The sequence below is a fragment of the Grammomys surdaster genome, unplaced genomic scaffold (assembly GCF_004785775.1).
Source record: "Grammomys surdaster isolate TR1022 unplaced genomic scaffold, NIH_TR_1.0 125896, whole genome shotgun sequence".
Classification (NCBI taxonomy): Eukaryota; Metazoa; Chordata; class Mammalia; order Rodentia; family Muridae; genus Grammomys; species Grammomys surdaster.
In genome coordinates this window covers 478,196-496,741 of record NW_021620720.1, presented here as the reverse complement: position 1 = coordinate 496,741, position 18,546 = coordinate 478,196, and the positions used below count along the sequence as shown (strand labels likewise).

Below are 18,546 nucleotides of genomic sequence, written 5' to 3'. Positions count from 1 at the left end.
AAAAATAATGACAGCCATTGGTTGTTTGTGGCTGGCTTATCATAACCCTAGGCTGGCTTTTCTCATGACTGTTTTTGAGTAGCTTGATTGTCTGACCCAAAAATTTGAACCACTAAGTGGAACCAATATGCAAGAAATAGTGAAGATTTGGTTTGTAGGCCAATTTGCTGGGAAGTCTGAGGCATTTTGGTGGTTTGTGGATGAGTAACCCTCAAATAAATAAAACTTTATGAAAGGACCATTTAACACTGCAGCATGCACCCAACCCTGACTCCTCACATTGGAGAGATAGTGTGATAATTATAGAGCAGCAAGAGACAGTGCAGAGCTCAAAGCTGCAGTTTTTCATAGATGTAGGGAGAGAGTTGAGGGGTTGGGAGCTGGGAGAGGTTGCTGACTGACAGATTGCCTGGGCCAGCTCTTATGGGGCTTGTTTCTCAGCACTGTTCTCAGAGTGGGTGGACCTGCCGCCTCTGGTTGCCTTTGCCTCCCTCACTGCTCCAGTCATGGCCTTAGTTCACATGTTAGCACTAGCTCTGGAGCAAAACTACTGTCCCCTGTGTCTCTATTCAAATAAAAATTGTGAAAGTTCAGGAATTACAGCTAAGTGGGCGCTGTCCTGAGCTTTAGGGTTGTCTGCGGTTGCCTGGACTGTGGATGTATTTGGTTATGATGGAGATGTTGGGCCCCAAGTCAAGTTGCCACACACCTGAGAGGGGAGAGTTGTACAGCTGGTGTGTTCTCTCTGGTTTTGCTTTCTGGCCTGGTGTTTACCGGGGACTTAAGACTGTATGGGACAGGAGGGAGGGCCCTCTGGGCCTCATTCAGCACAGGGGCTGGTGGTCCTAAGCCTCTTTTCTTTATTACCTTTGTGGGTTCTTCTCATAAAACTAGAGCACAAATGAGCAGTATTTAGTTAATTTACTTTAAAATTTCACAGTGTGTGTGTGTGTGTGTGTGTGTAGGTCAAAGGACAACATGCAGGAGTCAGTTCTCTCCTTCTATCATATGGGTTGCAGGGATCAAATTCAGGTCCTCAGACTTGATGACAAGTGCTGCAACCCAGCTCGCTAACCCAAGAGTACTTACTGCTGTCTACACCCACTGAGCCAGCCCTATAACCCAAGAGTACTTACTGCTGTCTACACCCACTGAGCCAGCCCCATAACCCAAGAGTACTTACTGCTGTCTACACCCACTGAGCCAGCCCCATAACCCAAGAGTACTTACTGCTGTCTACTGGGGCTTTGTTTGTTTGACTGGTTTTCTTATGTAATGGTATATTGTTACAAATTTTAAGTAGCTTAAGAACAAAGCAAAAAGGTCTCATTTACTTGTTTACTGTTAGTAATTTCCTGAGTTCCTTTCGAACTGCTGCCGCTGCCTGCCCCGCCCTTACTGGCGTACATTAGACTTCTTGTGGGCATTAGTGTGCACATGTCAACTTCCGCCTTTGGCTGGTGCTTACATTATTTAATATACTACTAGATGGACATGTAAGTTTTTACCAGCTTTTTTATTTATATATTTTATTTATCTGAGTATTTTGTCTACATATACATCTGCACACCAGAAGATGGCATCCAGTTCTATTATAGGTTGTTACAAGCCACCTTAGAGTGCTGGGAATTGAACTTAGGACCCATGGAAGACCAGCCAGTGCTCTTAACTGCTGAGCCATCTCCAGCCCCCCAGCATAATTTTTTAAGATAGGGTTTTTCTGTTCTAGAACTCACTCTGTAGACCAGGCTGGCCTTAAACCCACAAACATCCGCCTGCCTCTGCCTCCCAAGTGCTGGGATTAAAGGTATATGCCATCACTGCCCAGTGGACCCCCCCACACATCCGCCAGCTTTTTTAGAACCAGAAAAAAATCAGAAGTCAACAGTCATGACTTAGATTGTTCTACATTGAGGAACTTGGTGTATAATTTGGATTTCTAGGCATTTGAAATCACTGTGGTAAAGAGCACCTGCTGCTCTGAATGTTAGAGCTTTCCGAAGATGGGCCTCATTCACAGCCTGTCAGAAAGCCCTTTCTTTCTCTCCGCCCTCACCAGCTCTCTAGGGGTGAGCACATTTCCTCTCCTGTTAATGTGATGGGTGGAAAGCTCCTGCCTTCTCTTTATATATTTTGAAAGAGCGGTGGTTTCTTTTCATCTGCATTTACTGTCTGGATTATTTTCTGTCACCTTTGCCCACGCGTCTCTTAGGCTGCCTTCTTTCTACTTGATTTCAGAGCTTTACAAAGAAGAGCATTGCTCCATCGTCTTTACAAGGCATTTTGTCCAGTTTGTTGGTCTTTTCATCTTGTTTTGTGCTCTCTCTCTCTCTCTCTCTTCATACAGTAGATTAAAGTTTTGTGTGGACAAACTTACTATACTTCCTTTTATTTCTGAATTTGTCATTCTTAAAAAGACCTTCCCCATTCCAGGGTGCTGAACAACACTTACATTGCTTTTTCTTCCTGCCTTAACAGGGTTGTGCGCATGCATGCTATTTATTAAATATGCATATTTGTACATATCATCAATTTTTTAGAATCAAAAGCATGAGTTTCTTATGACCAAGATTAGAAGGCGTTGATTTTCTCTTACCGACTTCAGCATGTGTTGGTGGGGACAGTCAGATGGGTCCAGTTTTACTGTTCACGTGGATAGAGAGTTGATTTCCTGCCAAGTATTGAATACTTTGTCTTTTCCCAGATGTAAGAACATTCCTGATATGAGACTAAATTCCATAACCATAAAAAATTCTGTATGTTGTGTGCGTAGGCCTAACGGATGCTGTGGGAGCTTGGCACTTCTGAAGGCCCAGAGATCCCTGCTGAGCCTCTCAGTTTCATTAGCAGATTAATGAGCGCTCCAACACACCAGGTGATAAGCATCAACCGTGCCGCAGATGCGTTTCCTGTGCGTGCCTATTACGTGCACACTGTTCCCTGGATTTTTCTTGAGACTAGTAACTATTAGCCTGATGTTGTGGGACAGGGAAGTCTCATGGGCACCTTGAAGGATGAGCTGGAAGGCCATGTAGACAAATGCTGCCTTGTGCTCAGAACGCCATGTGCTTCCGAGTTTCCATGTTACCAACTCCAGATATTTAGGCCTGAAGCCACCCCACATCTTCATTGTTGTCAAACTGTGTATCACAATTTGACTCAGAAAACATGGTTGGAAGATAAATGTGTCTTTCCTCAGCCTCAATTATTTATTTTTAATTTTTGAAAAAGTTGATTTATGTATTACGCATTTGAGCATAGTGCCCTTGAGAACAGCAAATCCCTGGGAGCTTGAGTTCTAGACAGTTGTAATCAGCCCGCTGTGGATGCTGGGAACTGCACTTAGATCCTCTGAAAGGTAGCAAGTGTCCTTAACCACTGAGCTATCTCTCCACCCTCCTAACTCTGAAGGCTTTGTATCCACTTCTTGGTGAATGAGTTTGGGGAAGTTTATTTTGTGATCTAGATGGGAATCTTTTTGTTGTAATTTGCCTACATGTGTATATGTACATCACATTCATGCCCACGGAGACCAGAAGAGGGCATCCGACGACGCTCTGAAACCAGAGTTACAGATGGTTGTGAGCCTCCGAGTAGGTGCTAGGAGCTGAACCTGGGTCCTCTGCCAGAGCAACGAGTCCTCTAAACTGCTAAGCTCCCTTACCTAGGAACCTTTAAATAAACATATCATGTCTTTATCTTAAATTGGGCGTACTATGAGCTCTCAAAGGCAAGCTGCAGTTATGGAGGTTGTAAGATTTCGGAGTGTAGAAAACAACCTTAGCTGAGTGTTGGGACGGAGCCTGTAGGAGGCACCTCGTGTCTGAGCTGCACAGATAGTTAAGGGAGCCCCTTTTTACATCATGGAAAAATTCAAGTCCAACGATATTGGGAAGAAAAGAAGTTTCATTTTCTTGAATTATTATATATAGAAAGGCATTATTTATAAGCACACTACATAGATTATAATTCATGATAAATGTACACTGAGTCTGAAAAATATTGAACACATAAAAGTTAATTGTGCAAGTTTGAGGAAATTTGAAGAGCAAACCCACTGAACCCGTCTTCACATAGAGTCAGCACGTGGTCTGTTCTCACGAGCTCAGCGTGGGTAGGTATGGTGGTGCATACTGTGTCCCAGCGATTCAGCAGGGTGTGGTCAGAAGATTGCTTGAGCCATGAGTTGATCCCACTTGGGCTGCACAGTGAAATTCTAGCTTTTAAGGTGGGGGACAGTGACAAAACTCAGAGTATCTGTAGCTTGTTAGGCTACCATCACCTCCAACTGAAGTAGGACAGCAGCCTCCTAGGTCCCTGTCCCAGACTACCTCTTGTGCACACAGGCAGGGTGGTCCTCCTGGAAGATGAGATCTTAAAATCAGAAAGCCCCTGTGGCTTTCATGGTACTCAGGCATGTGTGAGGGGCAGCTCCTTCCAATGGTCCAGCCATGCTCCACGCTGGCCCCTCATCACCACTTCTCAGACTCCTTCTTTCCCTCCTTGCATTCTTCTCTTCCACTTTGTCTTCCATCATCTTCCTCTGTGTCAGTTGTTCTTTCTTCCCATAATGCTGTTTTCCAAATATGATCTGTGTGTACCATCACGTGTGTGTGTGTATCATACATCATGGGCCCTGCTTGGTTTTTGCTTTTCACCTTCTCTGTGCCTAGGCATTATACATGCGCATAGTAGGCACTTTGTTTTACAAGACGGAGAAGGAAACAAAGAAACAGAGAAGCATTGGAATTCTGGGGCTGGGGAAGGCGAGCAAGGAGGCAGGCTCATGGTTATTAAGGTATGACCACAGGAACCACGGCCTGCCATCCTGCCTAGATGAGTAGACTCCATCCCTGAGAAACGCTCTGAACTTGACATCCTTTCCAGTAATTTCCTGCTGCTGTCTTTCTAACCTTTACAACCACGTTTCCATTTCTTTCCTGCTGTTACTGTAGTTCTATTCGACTCCCACCTGGCACAGAAGAAATGTGACAAATGACACATAATATATTGCCTTCACTTTCTGTCACTCTTTGTGGGGAGCCCTCCTGAGCTCCTGTTGCTGCAGTAGGTGCTGCAGTCTCCCCAGTTTCTGCTGTTTACACACTGGGCCATCCTGATCACCCCTGTGCAAGGTGCTGCTTCTCTCTGGGGCCTTTATATGCCTCCTCTAGGTTTCCCTTTCAGATTGGATGTGGCTTCAGATAGAAGTCATGAACAACATATGGCCTGTTATGATTCTCTTTCCCAAACTCTGCCATTTTGTATATTTGTGACACACTGCAGATTTTGTAAAGATTGCTTCATAATATTTGTTTGCCATCTGCCGTACTCTATTTGGTATCTTGCTAGGATTTTGCCTCCATTTTAAGTGACATTAACAAAATCCAGCCAGTGCATAGACATTCCTGTTCTCCTCTTGCTTCCCTAATGTGCTGGAAAATCATATTACTATGCTCCAGGCAACTAGAGGAGTCTGAGACTGTCATTGTGAACCAGTGTGTCAGATCTCTGAGCACCCCCTCCCCCCCGGTTATATCCAGTAATGTTATTTTGGTCAGATGGCAAAGAACCTCATGTATCAGACAGAAAAGAGTTCAGGTTATTTTTCTACTTTTCACCCTCTTTCTTTGCCATCGCCTTCTGGAGCTCTATTCCAGCCCTTTATGCCTTTAGAAGTCTTGGTTCCCTTTTAGTAAGCGCTTATGATTTATTACTCCAGTGAGTGTAGTTTTTAAACCATCAATACAGTTAGAAAGGCAAATAGCCAGGGTATTTGCCAGAGCTGTTTGAACAGGTCTAACTTTTGGGTTAAAGTGTTCCAGGCCATTGTCTACTCAGCTGCTTGGTAGCGTGTCTACTTTCTTACTTTGCCTTGCTTCCCAGGCTTGTCATTTAATTGGTTTTGGAAAGAGGTGCATGCTCTCTTTAAACACTGCGGTGAGTGGTCTGTGGCTGAGCCTGCCACCCTAGGGTCAGGGTCAGGTTCAATCTCACTCCTTGGCCAACATCACCTGAATCCTCATGAGTGTGCTTATTTTTATGTGGTTATTTTCCTAACCCAGCTTCCCCTTTGACAGAACAGAGAGTCTTCATTAAAGCAGCTAAGCATGGAAATTAGAGGGTAAAGCAATCCCCTGAGAAACCAAGCTGTCCTTAAGTAGGGTCTCCTGTTAGGCTGTGAGAGCTATTAGTCGCCATAAGTTTGATTCTTATCACCAGGCTTAATTTGAATGCTCCTTTCAGCTGGTCTGAGATCTCCCTCTTCGAGTCAGAGCTCATACTGTGGGGTGGTGTCAGCACCTCTCCCAGCCCTTCTTTTCTGCTCGTACCTTGGCTTGGTCCTGTCTGTCTGGCATGAGGTGCTCAGTGAGGAATTGCTCCAATGGCTGACATCCCTAGGAAAAATCTCAAGCTTAACTAGACACCAGAATTCCAGAACACTTATTTTAACTAGTCTTAGGTAGCTAAGGCTGGGTTTGAGAACTCAGAGATCCCTACCCCATTCCATCTCCTTCCTACCCCACATCCACTTCTCTCCATCAGTACTTCCTTATCTTAATTTAGAGAGATAACTGGATGAATGGTGTTTATGGAGTTTATGCTTTCTTATGAAAGATCATAAAAAGCTCTTCACCTATTTATTATTAAACTCTGAAGACTTTTTTCGTTCTATTCAAAGAGTCCCTTCCTGAGGTCACATGTGTGTGCGTGTGTTGAGTATGAGCTGTCCCTTTGTAATCATCATCAGCGCAGTTAGTTCTGGTGCAGAAATGAGATCTGCCAAAAGCTCCTTCATGTTGGACAAAATTTAACCCCAGTTGATTGATTATATGTGTTTTCAGGCATGTGTGTGCAGATGTATTTATTTGCATGAGCATGACTGTGGAAGCCATAGGTTGACATCAGATGTATTTTTTTCCCTCTCTATTTTATTCTTTAAGACTCCTTCTCTTTCTAAATCTGGAGCTTGGTTAGACTGACTGGCCAGCAAGGTCCAGGGACACCCCCCTCCCTTCTCCTCCCCAGCAAAGTGATTCTATTTGCTTGATCTTCATATTGGTTTACCTACTGAGTCATCTACCCAGCCCTCTTTGACTTGGCTTTAAAGCAGAAATATGAAGTGCCTTCATCTGTGGTAGTGCATAGTCTTATATGCTTTTATACTACCTTTTTTTTTTTTTCTTGTCTGCTGAATTTCAAAGACTTCCAACTTAGCCTTTAATATGTTAGCTTCTAAGATCTGTATGGAAACACCTTTCTTTTGTTTCTGATAGCATGGTGTTTCTGTCCAGTTTGTCCTTAGAAAGTCTATTTAAGAAACCAAAAAGACAGGAAAGGCAGCTTTTTTCCCCCATGTAGAAATCTCCCGGATGCACTGATATTTGGGAATGTGCCCCTTTGCACACCAGTGGCTGTAGTTTTCAGTAGGGGTTCTTGACAGCTCCCAGCTGTTTGGGCAGTGACTTGCAGATGCTGATTCAGTGGACCTGGGGAACTCTGTTGCATGAGGCTTAGGAAAGAAGGCACTTTGAGAGCTGTGGCTCAAGTTACCCAGGGAAGTGCTGCTTTCCCTGCTTCTGCCAAGTTGCTGCTGTCTACTGAGAACAGAAAGGAGCCAGTAGTATTCTGCGTAGTAATAGACTGACTGGGAAAAAGCAGACTCATTCTCATGGCCCCCATGGCTTTGTTACAAAACAGGAGGACATCTTCAGAATGTCTTCAGCTGGACAGGAGGCTACGCCTGTCGGTATGAAGTGGGAGATTCATGCATTGAACCAAATCTCTCTGTTCTCTCAGAGCTGTGCAGACATATTCTCTATGATGAGATGTCCAGTTTGCCTGGTTTGGAATAGGTACTTCTAGTCAAGGCAGCAGTTATATGCTGGGAACAGAAATATAATGCTAGCAAGTATTCAGATTCTGAGTATCCTGCCTAGGGCCCACCCCTTCTAGATCGTTACCTGAGCAGGCTGTGGACACCACTCAAGTGTTTTAGGCACTTTCCTTTGAACTGTGTATTTAGAGCTTCCACATCAGCTGTCAAATGCTTCTGCTCGTGTTAAGATGTTATTATTACATTTCATTCATTCATTCATTCATTCATTCATTCATTCATTCATTCATTCATTCAGTTTACGTGCTTGTCTGCCTATGGGCATGTATATGCTACAGCATATGTGTGGAGGCCAGAGGACAACTTGTGGGCCTTGAACTTCCCCTTCCCCTGTGTGGGTTCTAGGGATTGAACTCAGGTTGTCAGGCTTGGAAGCAGGCACTTTTATCCACTGAGCCATCCTGGTCACCACTGTGTTCCTACTCTTGACAGATGTTTTTCTCTAGAAGGATAAAATATCAAAATGTCTAGAAATAACCAGAAGTCGTTCTGAGTCCAGCCTCGGGAAAGATGTGAGTGGTGATTCAGCCAACAGTTCTATTTTAGGTTAGAATTGAGGTCTGATCTCAAGAGGTCTGTCTTTAGGTTCTCAAAAGCAGCTTTTAAAACTAAAAGGATTACCGACATGAGCACATTACTTCTAGATGTGGCTTTCCTGCTACTCACTCAAATGTGCACGTTCTGGCTTCGGGTTCTTGAGAGCGTCAAGTCTTAAAACTGTTCCACTGTTCCAGAATAACACGCATCGCCATCCAAGGCCTGCGGGTCTGAGGAGTGGGGCTAATGAAACTCTTTGGAGGGAACTCTGCAAGTTAGGGTAAAACATGGGAGCCCACCATTTGAGTCGCTTTGCTTTTCACCTTGTGTGAGGAGGTCGCAGGCTTGTCTTTTGTAAAGTAGAAATAACCCTGGTGTCCCTGCAACATTGCAGGGTTGCAGTGGTTCTTAAGGTGGTATTGCACTGTGGTTCTTAAGGTGGTATTGCACTGATGTTCTTAAGGTGGTATTGCACTGTGGTTCTTAAGGTGTTATTACACATGAAGCACAAGTCAGAGCACCACCTGGGCTCAGTGGTTAGTCAGTGTGGGACATTTTTACCTACTTCAGCGATGTGATGGGCTGCCTGGGAGAGAGGAGGAAGAGAGAACAGGAAATCTGACGCCCCCTGAGACATAAAGTTCTGACAGTAGAACAGGGGCCTCTCTTCTCTCAAAAGCTGACATGTCATACTCCAGTTAAATGCACTTGACTTACATATATGTCTGGAATAATAGAGAAATATTTTGATTTTTCACCGTTCTTATAAAAGAAAATTTTAGTTCTTTCTTTAGTAAGGGCTCCAACTCCTTTTCTGGCCTAGGTTAGCACTGCAACCATGTGCACATACTCCCTCTTATACACAATGAAAAGTAAAATAAATCTTCAAAACAAAAGAGAATGCAAGTCTTACTGCTTTCATCGTATTCATTTTTAAACAGATGAAGATGAAGATGGTGATAGGATTACAGTAAGAAGCGATGAAGAGATGAAGGCAATGCTGTCCTACGTAAGTGTGCTGCATGTGAGAGCCGTTTCCAAACACTGTGTGTGTGTGTGTCTGTGTGTGTGTGTGTCTGTGTGTGTGTGTGTGTGTGTGTGTGTGTCTGTGTGTGTGTGTCTGTGTGTGTGTGTCTGTGTGTGTGTCTCTGTGTGTGTCTGTGTATGTGTCTGTGTGTATCTCTGTGTGTGTGTGTCTGTGTATGTCTGCCTGTGTCTAGTTAAGAGGACAACTTTCAGGAGTTGGTTCTCTCCTTCCACCATGTGAGTTCTGGGGATCCTACTTAGGTCGTCAGGCCTGGTGGTAAGTGCTTTTAGCCGGTGAGCCATCTCATCAGCCTAGCAAACAAGGACTATTTTTTAAAGAATGTTAATGTAATTGAGGATGCTGTTTCTTGGGCACAGTGGAGATAGTAAGTGAATCACAGTTGCCATAGCATTTTTCTGTATAACAGATACGGTTTTCAAAGATTTCCTTATGTGAAAGTTAAGGGCATTATTTTCAAAAGACACTTACTGATCATATCATGAACATTAAGAATAATGCATCTTAATGACTTTTGCATTAGGTATGGTGCAGACTAAATGGACTATCAATTTCCTGTATTTTTTATGCAGTACTTAAAGTAACGGCTCATTAAAAATGAACCCCTGGGCTCTAAAAAATTTTTCAAAATCTACTTTTGACTGGAGATGTCTTTCACCCTTCCAAGCTATAGCTGTAACATAGCTGCGGGCTTATGGATGCAGGATTTAAAGATGTACTCCTGGTTGTTTTATGTACTGCTTGCACCTTGAAATGAACAGCAAAGCAGCTCACTGATCCAAAGTGATCTGAGTAAGAGGGGGTGGTTTTCTTTGGTATCTCAACTTTCACTGGAATTTTGAGTTAGCAATTTGTCCTGAGACTAAAATAGGTAACAGAAACGGTACACTTCTAATGCTTCTGTACGAATTGAGAAAACTTCATAAACAACAAGAGACATATAGCTTTCCTGAGCCTCTGTTTGAGCTTTCCTTCCAGGTTTTATTTTACCTGAGTTAGCTATCTGATTGGAAAACCTTTTCTGTGGTCTGGAGGCCAGCACGGCACTAGAGGGAAGCCACAGCTCTGCTCTGGGTCCCTGGCCTGAGGCGGGTGGGTTCACCTTCAGCGCCACCGTTGCCTCATCTGTCAGTGCATGGTGGGTAATAGCACACGTCCTTCCTACTACACAGGGTCATGAAGTGATCGATGGACGATAGATGTGAAACGCTGTGCACGTGCAAAGTGATGCTACAGTGCGCACGGCGACGGGGCCGGACGTCTGCTTTTCTTTGAGACTCTAATTGTAGCCAACAGTTAGGATGTATGTTTTGGAGAGCCCTTAACTTCAACCAGGATATTGTGTCATCGTAATGAAAACTGTAAACTGTCTGTGTGGGTTTCCGCCAATAGTTTTAATTTAGGGTAGGAGGAAAGAGAACAAGAGGGATGGCATGATTAACAGAGCATCGCATTCCTACCAGCCCAGAGTAGGAAAAGTCAATTTCCCATTGACTTCCCATTAACTTATGTGGGAGTCTTTGTGTACTGAGAATTTAGAGCTGAGATCATCGGCACGCGGAAGGCAGAGCACGATTGTCTTTGCCAAGGCGGTACTGCTATTGATGGATTGGCCAACTCTCCCGAGAGTGTGTCTCCTTTGTTTTTAGAAAACGCATGTACACAGACACTGATGGGTTCTGGTTTTCTAACATAGGTCTTTGGCAACAGCGTATTTCATAGACGTTCAGCAGACCCACATATAAGCAGTGTGGACTTCTCAGAAGACCTTACAAACTGTGCCAGGCCAGAGAGTACTGAGTACGACCCTCGTGATGCTCCTAACCTTTCCGTTTCTGAGTGCCAGATGTATAAACTCGGGGCTTGAAATGCTTTTTTTTTTTAAATTGATTTTTACTTATTTGTTGGTCTGTATATAGGGGTGGGAATTGTGTGTGTGTGTGCACACGCGCGAGTGAGCGCACGCGTATGTACATATTATGTGTGTGAGTGCAGATCTGAGTGTACGTGACGTCATAGGATGACCTTGGGTGTCAGTTTTCCCTGTCTGCCTGTTTGAGTGAAGGTCTCTTTGATGTTAGCCAGTGCATGTGCCAAGTTAGCCAGCCTTTGGGCTTCTGTCTCAGTCCTCCGTCATGCTGTCAGAGCTCTGGGGTCATGGACACACGCCACCACACCTAGTGTTACATAGATTCTGGGGAAGTCTCCATCTTTTCATGGCAGCACTTTCCCCACTGGGCTATCTCCTATACTCTATGGTAGATACTAGCCCTGCATTTTAGAGGCTAGAGATTGAACCCAGATGGTCATATTTCCCAAGTGTGCACCTGCACCCTGTTGCTGAGCTACCCTTTACCTCCTCATCTCTGGTGAACGGTTGAGAGACATGCCCAAGGTCTTAGAGCTGATTGGAAGTTCAGAACTTGAGGCTGTGAAGATGGATGGTTCAGTAGGGAAGAGAAGCTACTGCTCTTGCCAAGGACTTGAGTTTAGTTCTCAGCACCTACTCTGGGTGGCTCACAACTGCCTGTTACTACAGTCCCAGAAGATTTGACCCCTCCTTCTGGTCTGTGGGTACCCACATGACATGCAAAAACCCACACACAGACATACACATAACTGAAAGTAAATTTTCAGAAGAAAGAAAATGCAGATTTTAATTTTTAAGTTTGTCCTTTCTCATCCCACATCCGTTCATCCTCTCACCTAGTGTTTTCCTGCCTGGCCACCTGGAAAATCCTCCTGGGAACTGTGGCAAGGACATCAGAGAATCTGAGTAATGTGTGTATGCAATGTCTTAGTTGTGCTGTCTGCACCGTGCATTCCTTATCAATTATTCTTGTTTGTTTGTTTGGTTTATTTATTTATTTATTTATTTATTTATTTATTTATTTATTTATTTATTTTGAGACAGGGTTTCTTTGTAGCCTTGCCTGTCCTAAAACTTGCTCTGTAGACCAGGCTGGCCTTGAACTCAGAGATCTGCCTGCCTTTGCCTCCCGAGTCCTGGAATTAAAGGCGTGCGCCACCACTGTCCCCAGCATTATGCTTATTTTTCAATTGCAGAACTTAATCAGTTTTTGTTGTAGAAACATATTAGTCACGGCCTTGTTGTCATACAACATAACCTCGTAAGACATGTCCTTAAACACGCCCCCGAGATTTTTTTGAGAGGTACTTCTAGGTCTGAAAATAACACAGGTGCGTAGTTGGCTATCCCTTTAGTCTTATGGCTGGAAAGTCCTCTGGGCAGGCGGCTTTGTCATAGAGAACATGTAGACTGAACTCCTCGGTAGCCTTCATCACTAGTCCTCAGGAGCACCAGCCCGATACTAGGATTTTGAGTTGGTTTATTTGTTGATATTTTAAATATTTTTAAATTCTTCTTTTCTTTTTAAAAATACAAACCAATTGCAATTGGTTTCCACTCCCTCCCTCCACTTCTAGTCGCTCTCCTCCCTTCCAGATTCACTCCTCCTCCATTTCCCTTCAAGAAAAGAACAGGCCTCCCAGGAATATCAGCTAAATACAGCATACCAAGATACAGTAAGACCAGGCACAAACCCACTGTTAGGAGTGCCACAGAAAACACCAAGTTAACAACCATACCATCTATGCAGAGGACCTAGGTCAGACCCATGCAGGCTCCATGATTGCTACCTCAGTCTCTGTGAGGCCCGAAGAGCCCTGCTTGATTGGCTTTGTGGGCTGTGTTCTCCTGGTGTTCCTGACACCTCTGGCTCCTACAATTCTTCTCTCTCTTCCTCCAGGTTTCCCTGAGCTCCTAGGGGAGGGGCTCGATGGGTATTTTTAGCACTAAGTGCTTACATAAAAACTTGGTGAAATCTCATGCTAGAAAGCACACCTGAAAGCTCTAGAAGTAAGCTTACTGAGGTAGTTTGAATACACTTGGCCCAGGGAGTAGCCCTATTTGGAGGTGTGGTCTTGTTGGAGTGGGTGTGGCCTTCTTGAAGGAAGCATGTCACTGTGGGAGTGGGCTTTGAAGCTCCACCCAGCACAGAAGAGTCAGTCTTCTTGTAACCTTCAGATGAAGATATAGACTCTCAGCTCCTGCACCATGCCTGCTTGGAGGTGGCCATGTTCCCACCTTGATATGGACTGAACCTCTGAATCTGTAACCCAGCCTCAAGTAAATGTTGTCCTTATAAGAGTTGCCTTGATCGTGGTATCTCTTCATAGCAGTAAAACCCTAACGAAGACACATACCCAAGAAGACAGCAGGAAATAATCAAACTTGGGGCTGAAATCAATAAAATAGAAACAAAGAGAACAATACAAAGAATCAGTGAAACAAAGAGTTGGTTCTTTGAGAAAATCAACAAGATAGACAAACCTTTATCCAAACTAAAAGAGGGAGAGAGAATGTCCAAAGTAACAAAATGAGAAACAAAAAGGAGGACATAACAGGCACCTAGGAAATCCAAAGAATCAGGAGGTCATACTTTAAAAACCTTTACAAAATTGGAAAAGCTAAAGGAAGTGGGTAATTTTCTTGGTATTTATTTTTTAAATTCAAATTGATGTACTGGGTGTGGTAGCTCATGCCTTTAATCCTAGCACTCACTGGCAGATCTCTGTGAGTTTGAGGCCAGCCTGGTCTACACAGTGAGACCTGTTCTCAAAAATCCACAAATAATTAAAAACTAAATTCAACTTGGCTCTGAAAAGGGTTTGGCGTAGAGTGTGGAGGCGTGACAAAGTCTCGCTGGAGGACTACTGTGTCTTTATGGGAAGAACAAGATACAGTAGCTTAGGCTTTCCTAGGGGACTGAGTGAGACCAGCGTCACAGTACGTCATCTGAGGAAGTGGGAGGAGAGGTCACTCCCCTCTGTCCTTTAGCCATTTTCTTCTACTGATTACAAAATGAAGAGAGAGTCAGAAATGCAACGTCGTCGTTGGGAATCAAAGCTTGCTGAATCATCCTCCTCCCCCCAAGTTGGATGCCAGGATTTTCTGGCTTTGGGTTAACACAAATCTAAGTTTTTACCAGTAATTTAAATAGATTTTTGTATTAGACCTGAAAATGTTGGCTTTTTAATTGAAAACTTATCAATTATTTAAATCACTAGCCGCCCGAGGCGGTTAATTTTATGAGTGCTGTAATAATGACATACAGTGGTTTTGGATACATGTGAGGCAGAGCCTGTGGCAAGGCAGGGAGGGTACGGCCTGACAGCAGGCTGTGCGCTGCTAACTCACCAGCCACAAACTGAAGGCTGCCGTTGTCGCACATCAGGACCATTTCCTGTAAGTTATTTAGAAGTTGTATTCTTTTCTCCATTCAATATATTTTTAAGAGATAATGAGAAGAAAACAAAGCTATAATAAATTGTCTTTTAAGAAAATGTAAAGTAATTTGGTCTCCAAGGAGATATTTAATGGGTTGAGAGACTTCAGCAGCCAAGTGTTGTTACAGCAGCATGGTGATAGCTCCCTGCATTTTGTTATGAGTTTGTGTTAATCAACAATCTGTTTTTATAGCTTAGTTTCTTGTAAGTTATACTGCTAGAATATTCCACTTCTGGGATCATGGCTTCTCCTCTGACACTATTGTATCTTTTTAATTCCTCCATAAAGTATTTTTTTAATTAGAATTTGAAATGCTTTATTAGAAAAGCATACAACCTACATATTCTGAAAAATAAATACCTGATCATTGCGAATTATTTAAAGGCCCCTGTTAAATATTCCCTTAATGTAGTTTAAATTTTGTTGTTTTTCTTATTTTCCCATCTTATTTTTTTAGAAAGATTAAAAATAGGTGGTGTTGTTCTCCTATATGTAGTCTGTTGTATTGCACCATGGCACTGCCATGGAGGGCCTTTAGTGAAGGGCTTGTAATGCTAACCTCTTCCTTTGGGTGGCCTTTCACTGAGAACACAGCAGCCCACTGTGCAGCTGTGACTTATTCATACTTATTTTCACTCAGTCCTGTGTCTAGCAAAGGACTTCTCCTCATCAGATTCCCTTAGTCCTTCTCGGCTTGTGTGAGTGCAGCCGAGTACTGACAAGAACCAGTCTTCATTTTGCCCATTTTCTCTCTTATTTCCCCACGTTGCCAGAAGAGTCCAGGACGATGTAACACCTCTCATTATAGTAGAGTCCTTGTGTTTCCATGGAGTGTGAGTACTCCCTGTGGTATACTTGACCATTGTGTACCTTGTTAGACAGTGGGTGCCGTCAGGGAAAGCTCTTTTTGACCTTTGGAGCACCCTGTAAATTGGGCTATAATTATCTTTACCCTGGTCTGCATAACTTGGAGATTGCCTCTAAAATTGTATTAACTTGAGTAGAGCTGGAGGGCACCTCAGAGGTCTTGTGTGTGCCTTCCTTTCACAGGTAAACACGTCAGCCTTTGACGTCAGCTTCAGAAATGTGTTAGGAGTACAGATTTGGACCCAGGAGGCCTGGACAGAGACTCCATTGGCCCACCATCTGTTTCAAGTATGGTTCTTGTTCTGGTAGCGAGGAAGTTTTACTGAGAACATTTTGTAGGTACTACTTTTTTTTTCTTGATTGTAAAATGCAATGCTTTTTACTACATTGTTTATGCAGATTATACTCTTCTGAAAATTGAAAATTATTGGCCAAGTTTTACCACAAAATATGCTGTCCGTTTGGGTATGTTACATTTAACAAGTAAACCAAAAGTAGTTTTGTTTTCTCATACTCAAAGTACACACACACACACACACACACACACAGAGAGAGAGAGAGAGAGAGAGAGAGAGAGAGAGAGAGAGAGAGAGAGAGAGAGAGGAGAAAATAAGAAGAATAAAACTTATTTTCAGAGTTAGATCATCTTACTTTTCCTTTCTGTGTTACCAAGGACATTTGGGGGTCTCTTGAAATAGAGATGAAAATGTTGCCTACCTTGTGAAGTAGCTTGGGGCATGCCTGGGATCAAAAGGAGATTTGTGTGCAGCTTTGGAAGAAAGGGAAAACACAGGTAGACTCAGCTCCAAAGCACCAGGAAACTCTGGAACTCTGCTACAGCTTTGAGTCCCCAGCATTTTGACATTGGTATGGCTTGTTCACAGTTGATCTGTGTGGAGAGTGTGAATAGCGTATTTATAAGGGAGTGTCCTGCTTGGCCTGCTGTCTCCATGGCCAGGTAGTGTTGTTTAAGTTACAGTTTAGACCTCTTCAGAGAGGAAAGCAGAACTTCAAGATGGCAAGTGAAAGGTTAGTGTGGACACTGCCCAAGCTACTCTCCAAGAGACTAAAGCTTCAGCTGAGAACACCTGAGCGCAGGGACCCATTGCTCTGCTGCTGTCTCTACTCTCAGGGCACGTTGAGTTAGCTAAGCTGACTCTCAGCTGCCGCTGGCTTCCCACGCTTCTATTAAGACCATCTGGAGCTTCCTAGAGCCCCTCATAATTTTTCTTGCCAAAACAAATGGTATCATTACTAAACATGATCAGCTTGCTGTTATGTTCATTTCCAAAACATCAGTAGGTATGTGCGTGTAGTGGCATTAGCCTGGAAGCAGACTTCAGAGTCAGTCTCTGTTGCTCTTTTTACTGAAAGCCTGTGGTTTTCTTTTTCCTTGTCTTCTCAGTCTGTGACCACATGTGGGCCCTTGTCATAGAGTACGTTTAGGAAGAGTCTCCTTGACGAAGAGCTGTGAGTTGTTAGGGAACCAGGTGACAGGGCGTTCTTTTACCAGAGGCTCATACCAGGCTACACAGCACGCATCACTTCAGGAACGCCAAGGATTCCCTAAGGGTCTTTGTTGGATGGCATGTGAAGAAGAGGTTGAGGAAGTCGACTTGTTGTAAATACTTGTTGAAGAGGTCATACAGCTTCTGCCTGTAAGGAAATTAGGAACAGGGGTAGAGAGACCACTTACCATGCCTGATGGCTCCCCATTTCCTTCCTGTAAACAACTGCTCAGTGTTTATGTAGATGTTATGTGTAGGCACCATCCAGTAGTTCCTGAAGGGTGTGGAAATCTGAGTGTTTCATTCTTTAACCAGAGGTTCACACCAGGCTACAAACATAGCACGTATCATTTCAGAACTCCAAGGATTCCCTAAAGCCACAGAGATCCCACATGACTAAACCTGCCATGAGAGAATAAAATACTGGAGGCGTGGCCTCTGCCCTCGATGGGCTTCTGGGAGAGAACTCCGCAGTCCTGTGAGCACGTCTTACTTTGTGTATTATTGTAACGCTGTAGTGATGAGGGCGAGGAAGGGATGCTGACACCTCCAGGAGGCAGAGCTGACCTGGCTCTGTAGTGGGCCGAGCAGTTGAGGAGTCTTGTTCAGAGCTTCCTGTGTCACCTGCTGTCAGGAACGTTGTCTTTCTGGGTTCAGTTGCTTAATGGTAAGAGGTTTACAGTGCTGTGTCTTTTTTTCCCCAAGTACTTTATAGAAGTACATGGACCATTTTTTTTTAGTTTTGATCTTCCTAGTGACTTTAAGGTGAGCGAGGCAGGTAATTTCTCCATTTTTACAATAGGACCTTCGGGCACAAACCCCGTGTGCCTCTCCTTAGGTCACAACTAGTAGACATCGCTGTGGCCAAAGCTCACTTGTTCTGCGATTCAGTCACTCACCCTCTGGCCAAGCAGCATGCTGGGGGTGGGCACGGTGACTGTGCAACCTAACCCCCCACCCCTCAACACATATACTTCCCTTCCATGGTCCTGCTGGGCAGCAGCAGAGAGAAACCCAGACTAGGACAATAAGACCAGCCCTGACCAGGCAGAATGACAAGTGACAAATGCTGAGGCATAGGGTGCCCGTGAGCACCCAAGAGCACCGAATCCATCTTTGAGGACAGTGGAGGCTTCTTGGAGAAGTTGGTACCGTGGTGGGGTGAACAGGGCCCATGGGACTGGGAAGGGTGTTCCAGGCAGAGGAGCAGTGTATTTAAAGGTATGGAGGCAGAAGACTGCCTGGGGAAATCAGGAAAAGCTGCCTGAGATTCGGCTTGTAGGAATAACAGAAGAAGGCGGGTGTGTGGGAGAAGGGTTCTAACACACAGACATGGTACAGGCTGTTTCAGACTAAAGACAGTGGTGGCTGCAGGGCTGTA

General features: G+C 44.1%; 1 protein-coding gene across 3 annotated transcripts in view; it reads left to right on the top strand.

The window, feature by feature from the left end:
• Positions 1-18,546, top strand: part of Map2k5 (mitogen-activated protein kinase kinase 5) — a 222,740-nt gene that overhangs the window by 9,274 nt on the left and 194,920 nt on the right. For all 3 annotated transcript variants that reach the window (XM_028752328.1, XM_028752327.1, XM_028752326.1), the window contains exon 3: positions 9,376-9,443. In XM_028752328.1, the coding sequence (XP_028608161.1) occupies positions 9,376-9,443 (68 nt within the window). The remainder of the gene's footprint in view (positions 1-9,375; positions 9,444-18,546) is intronic.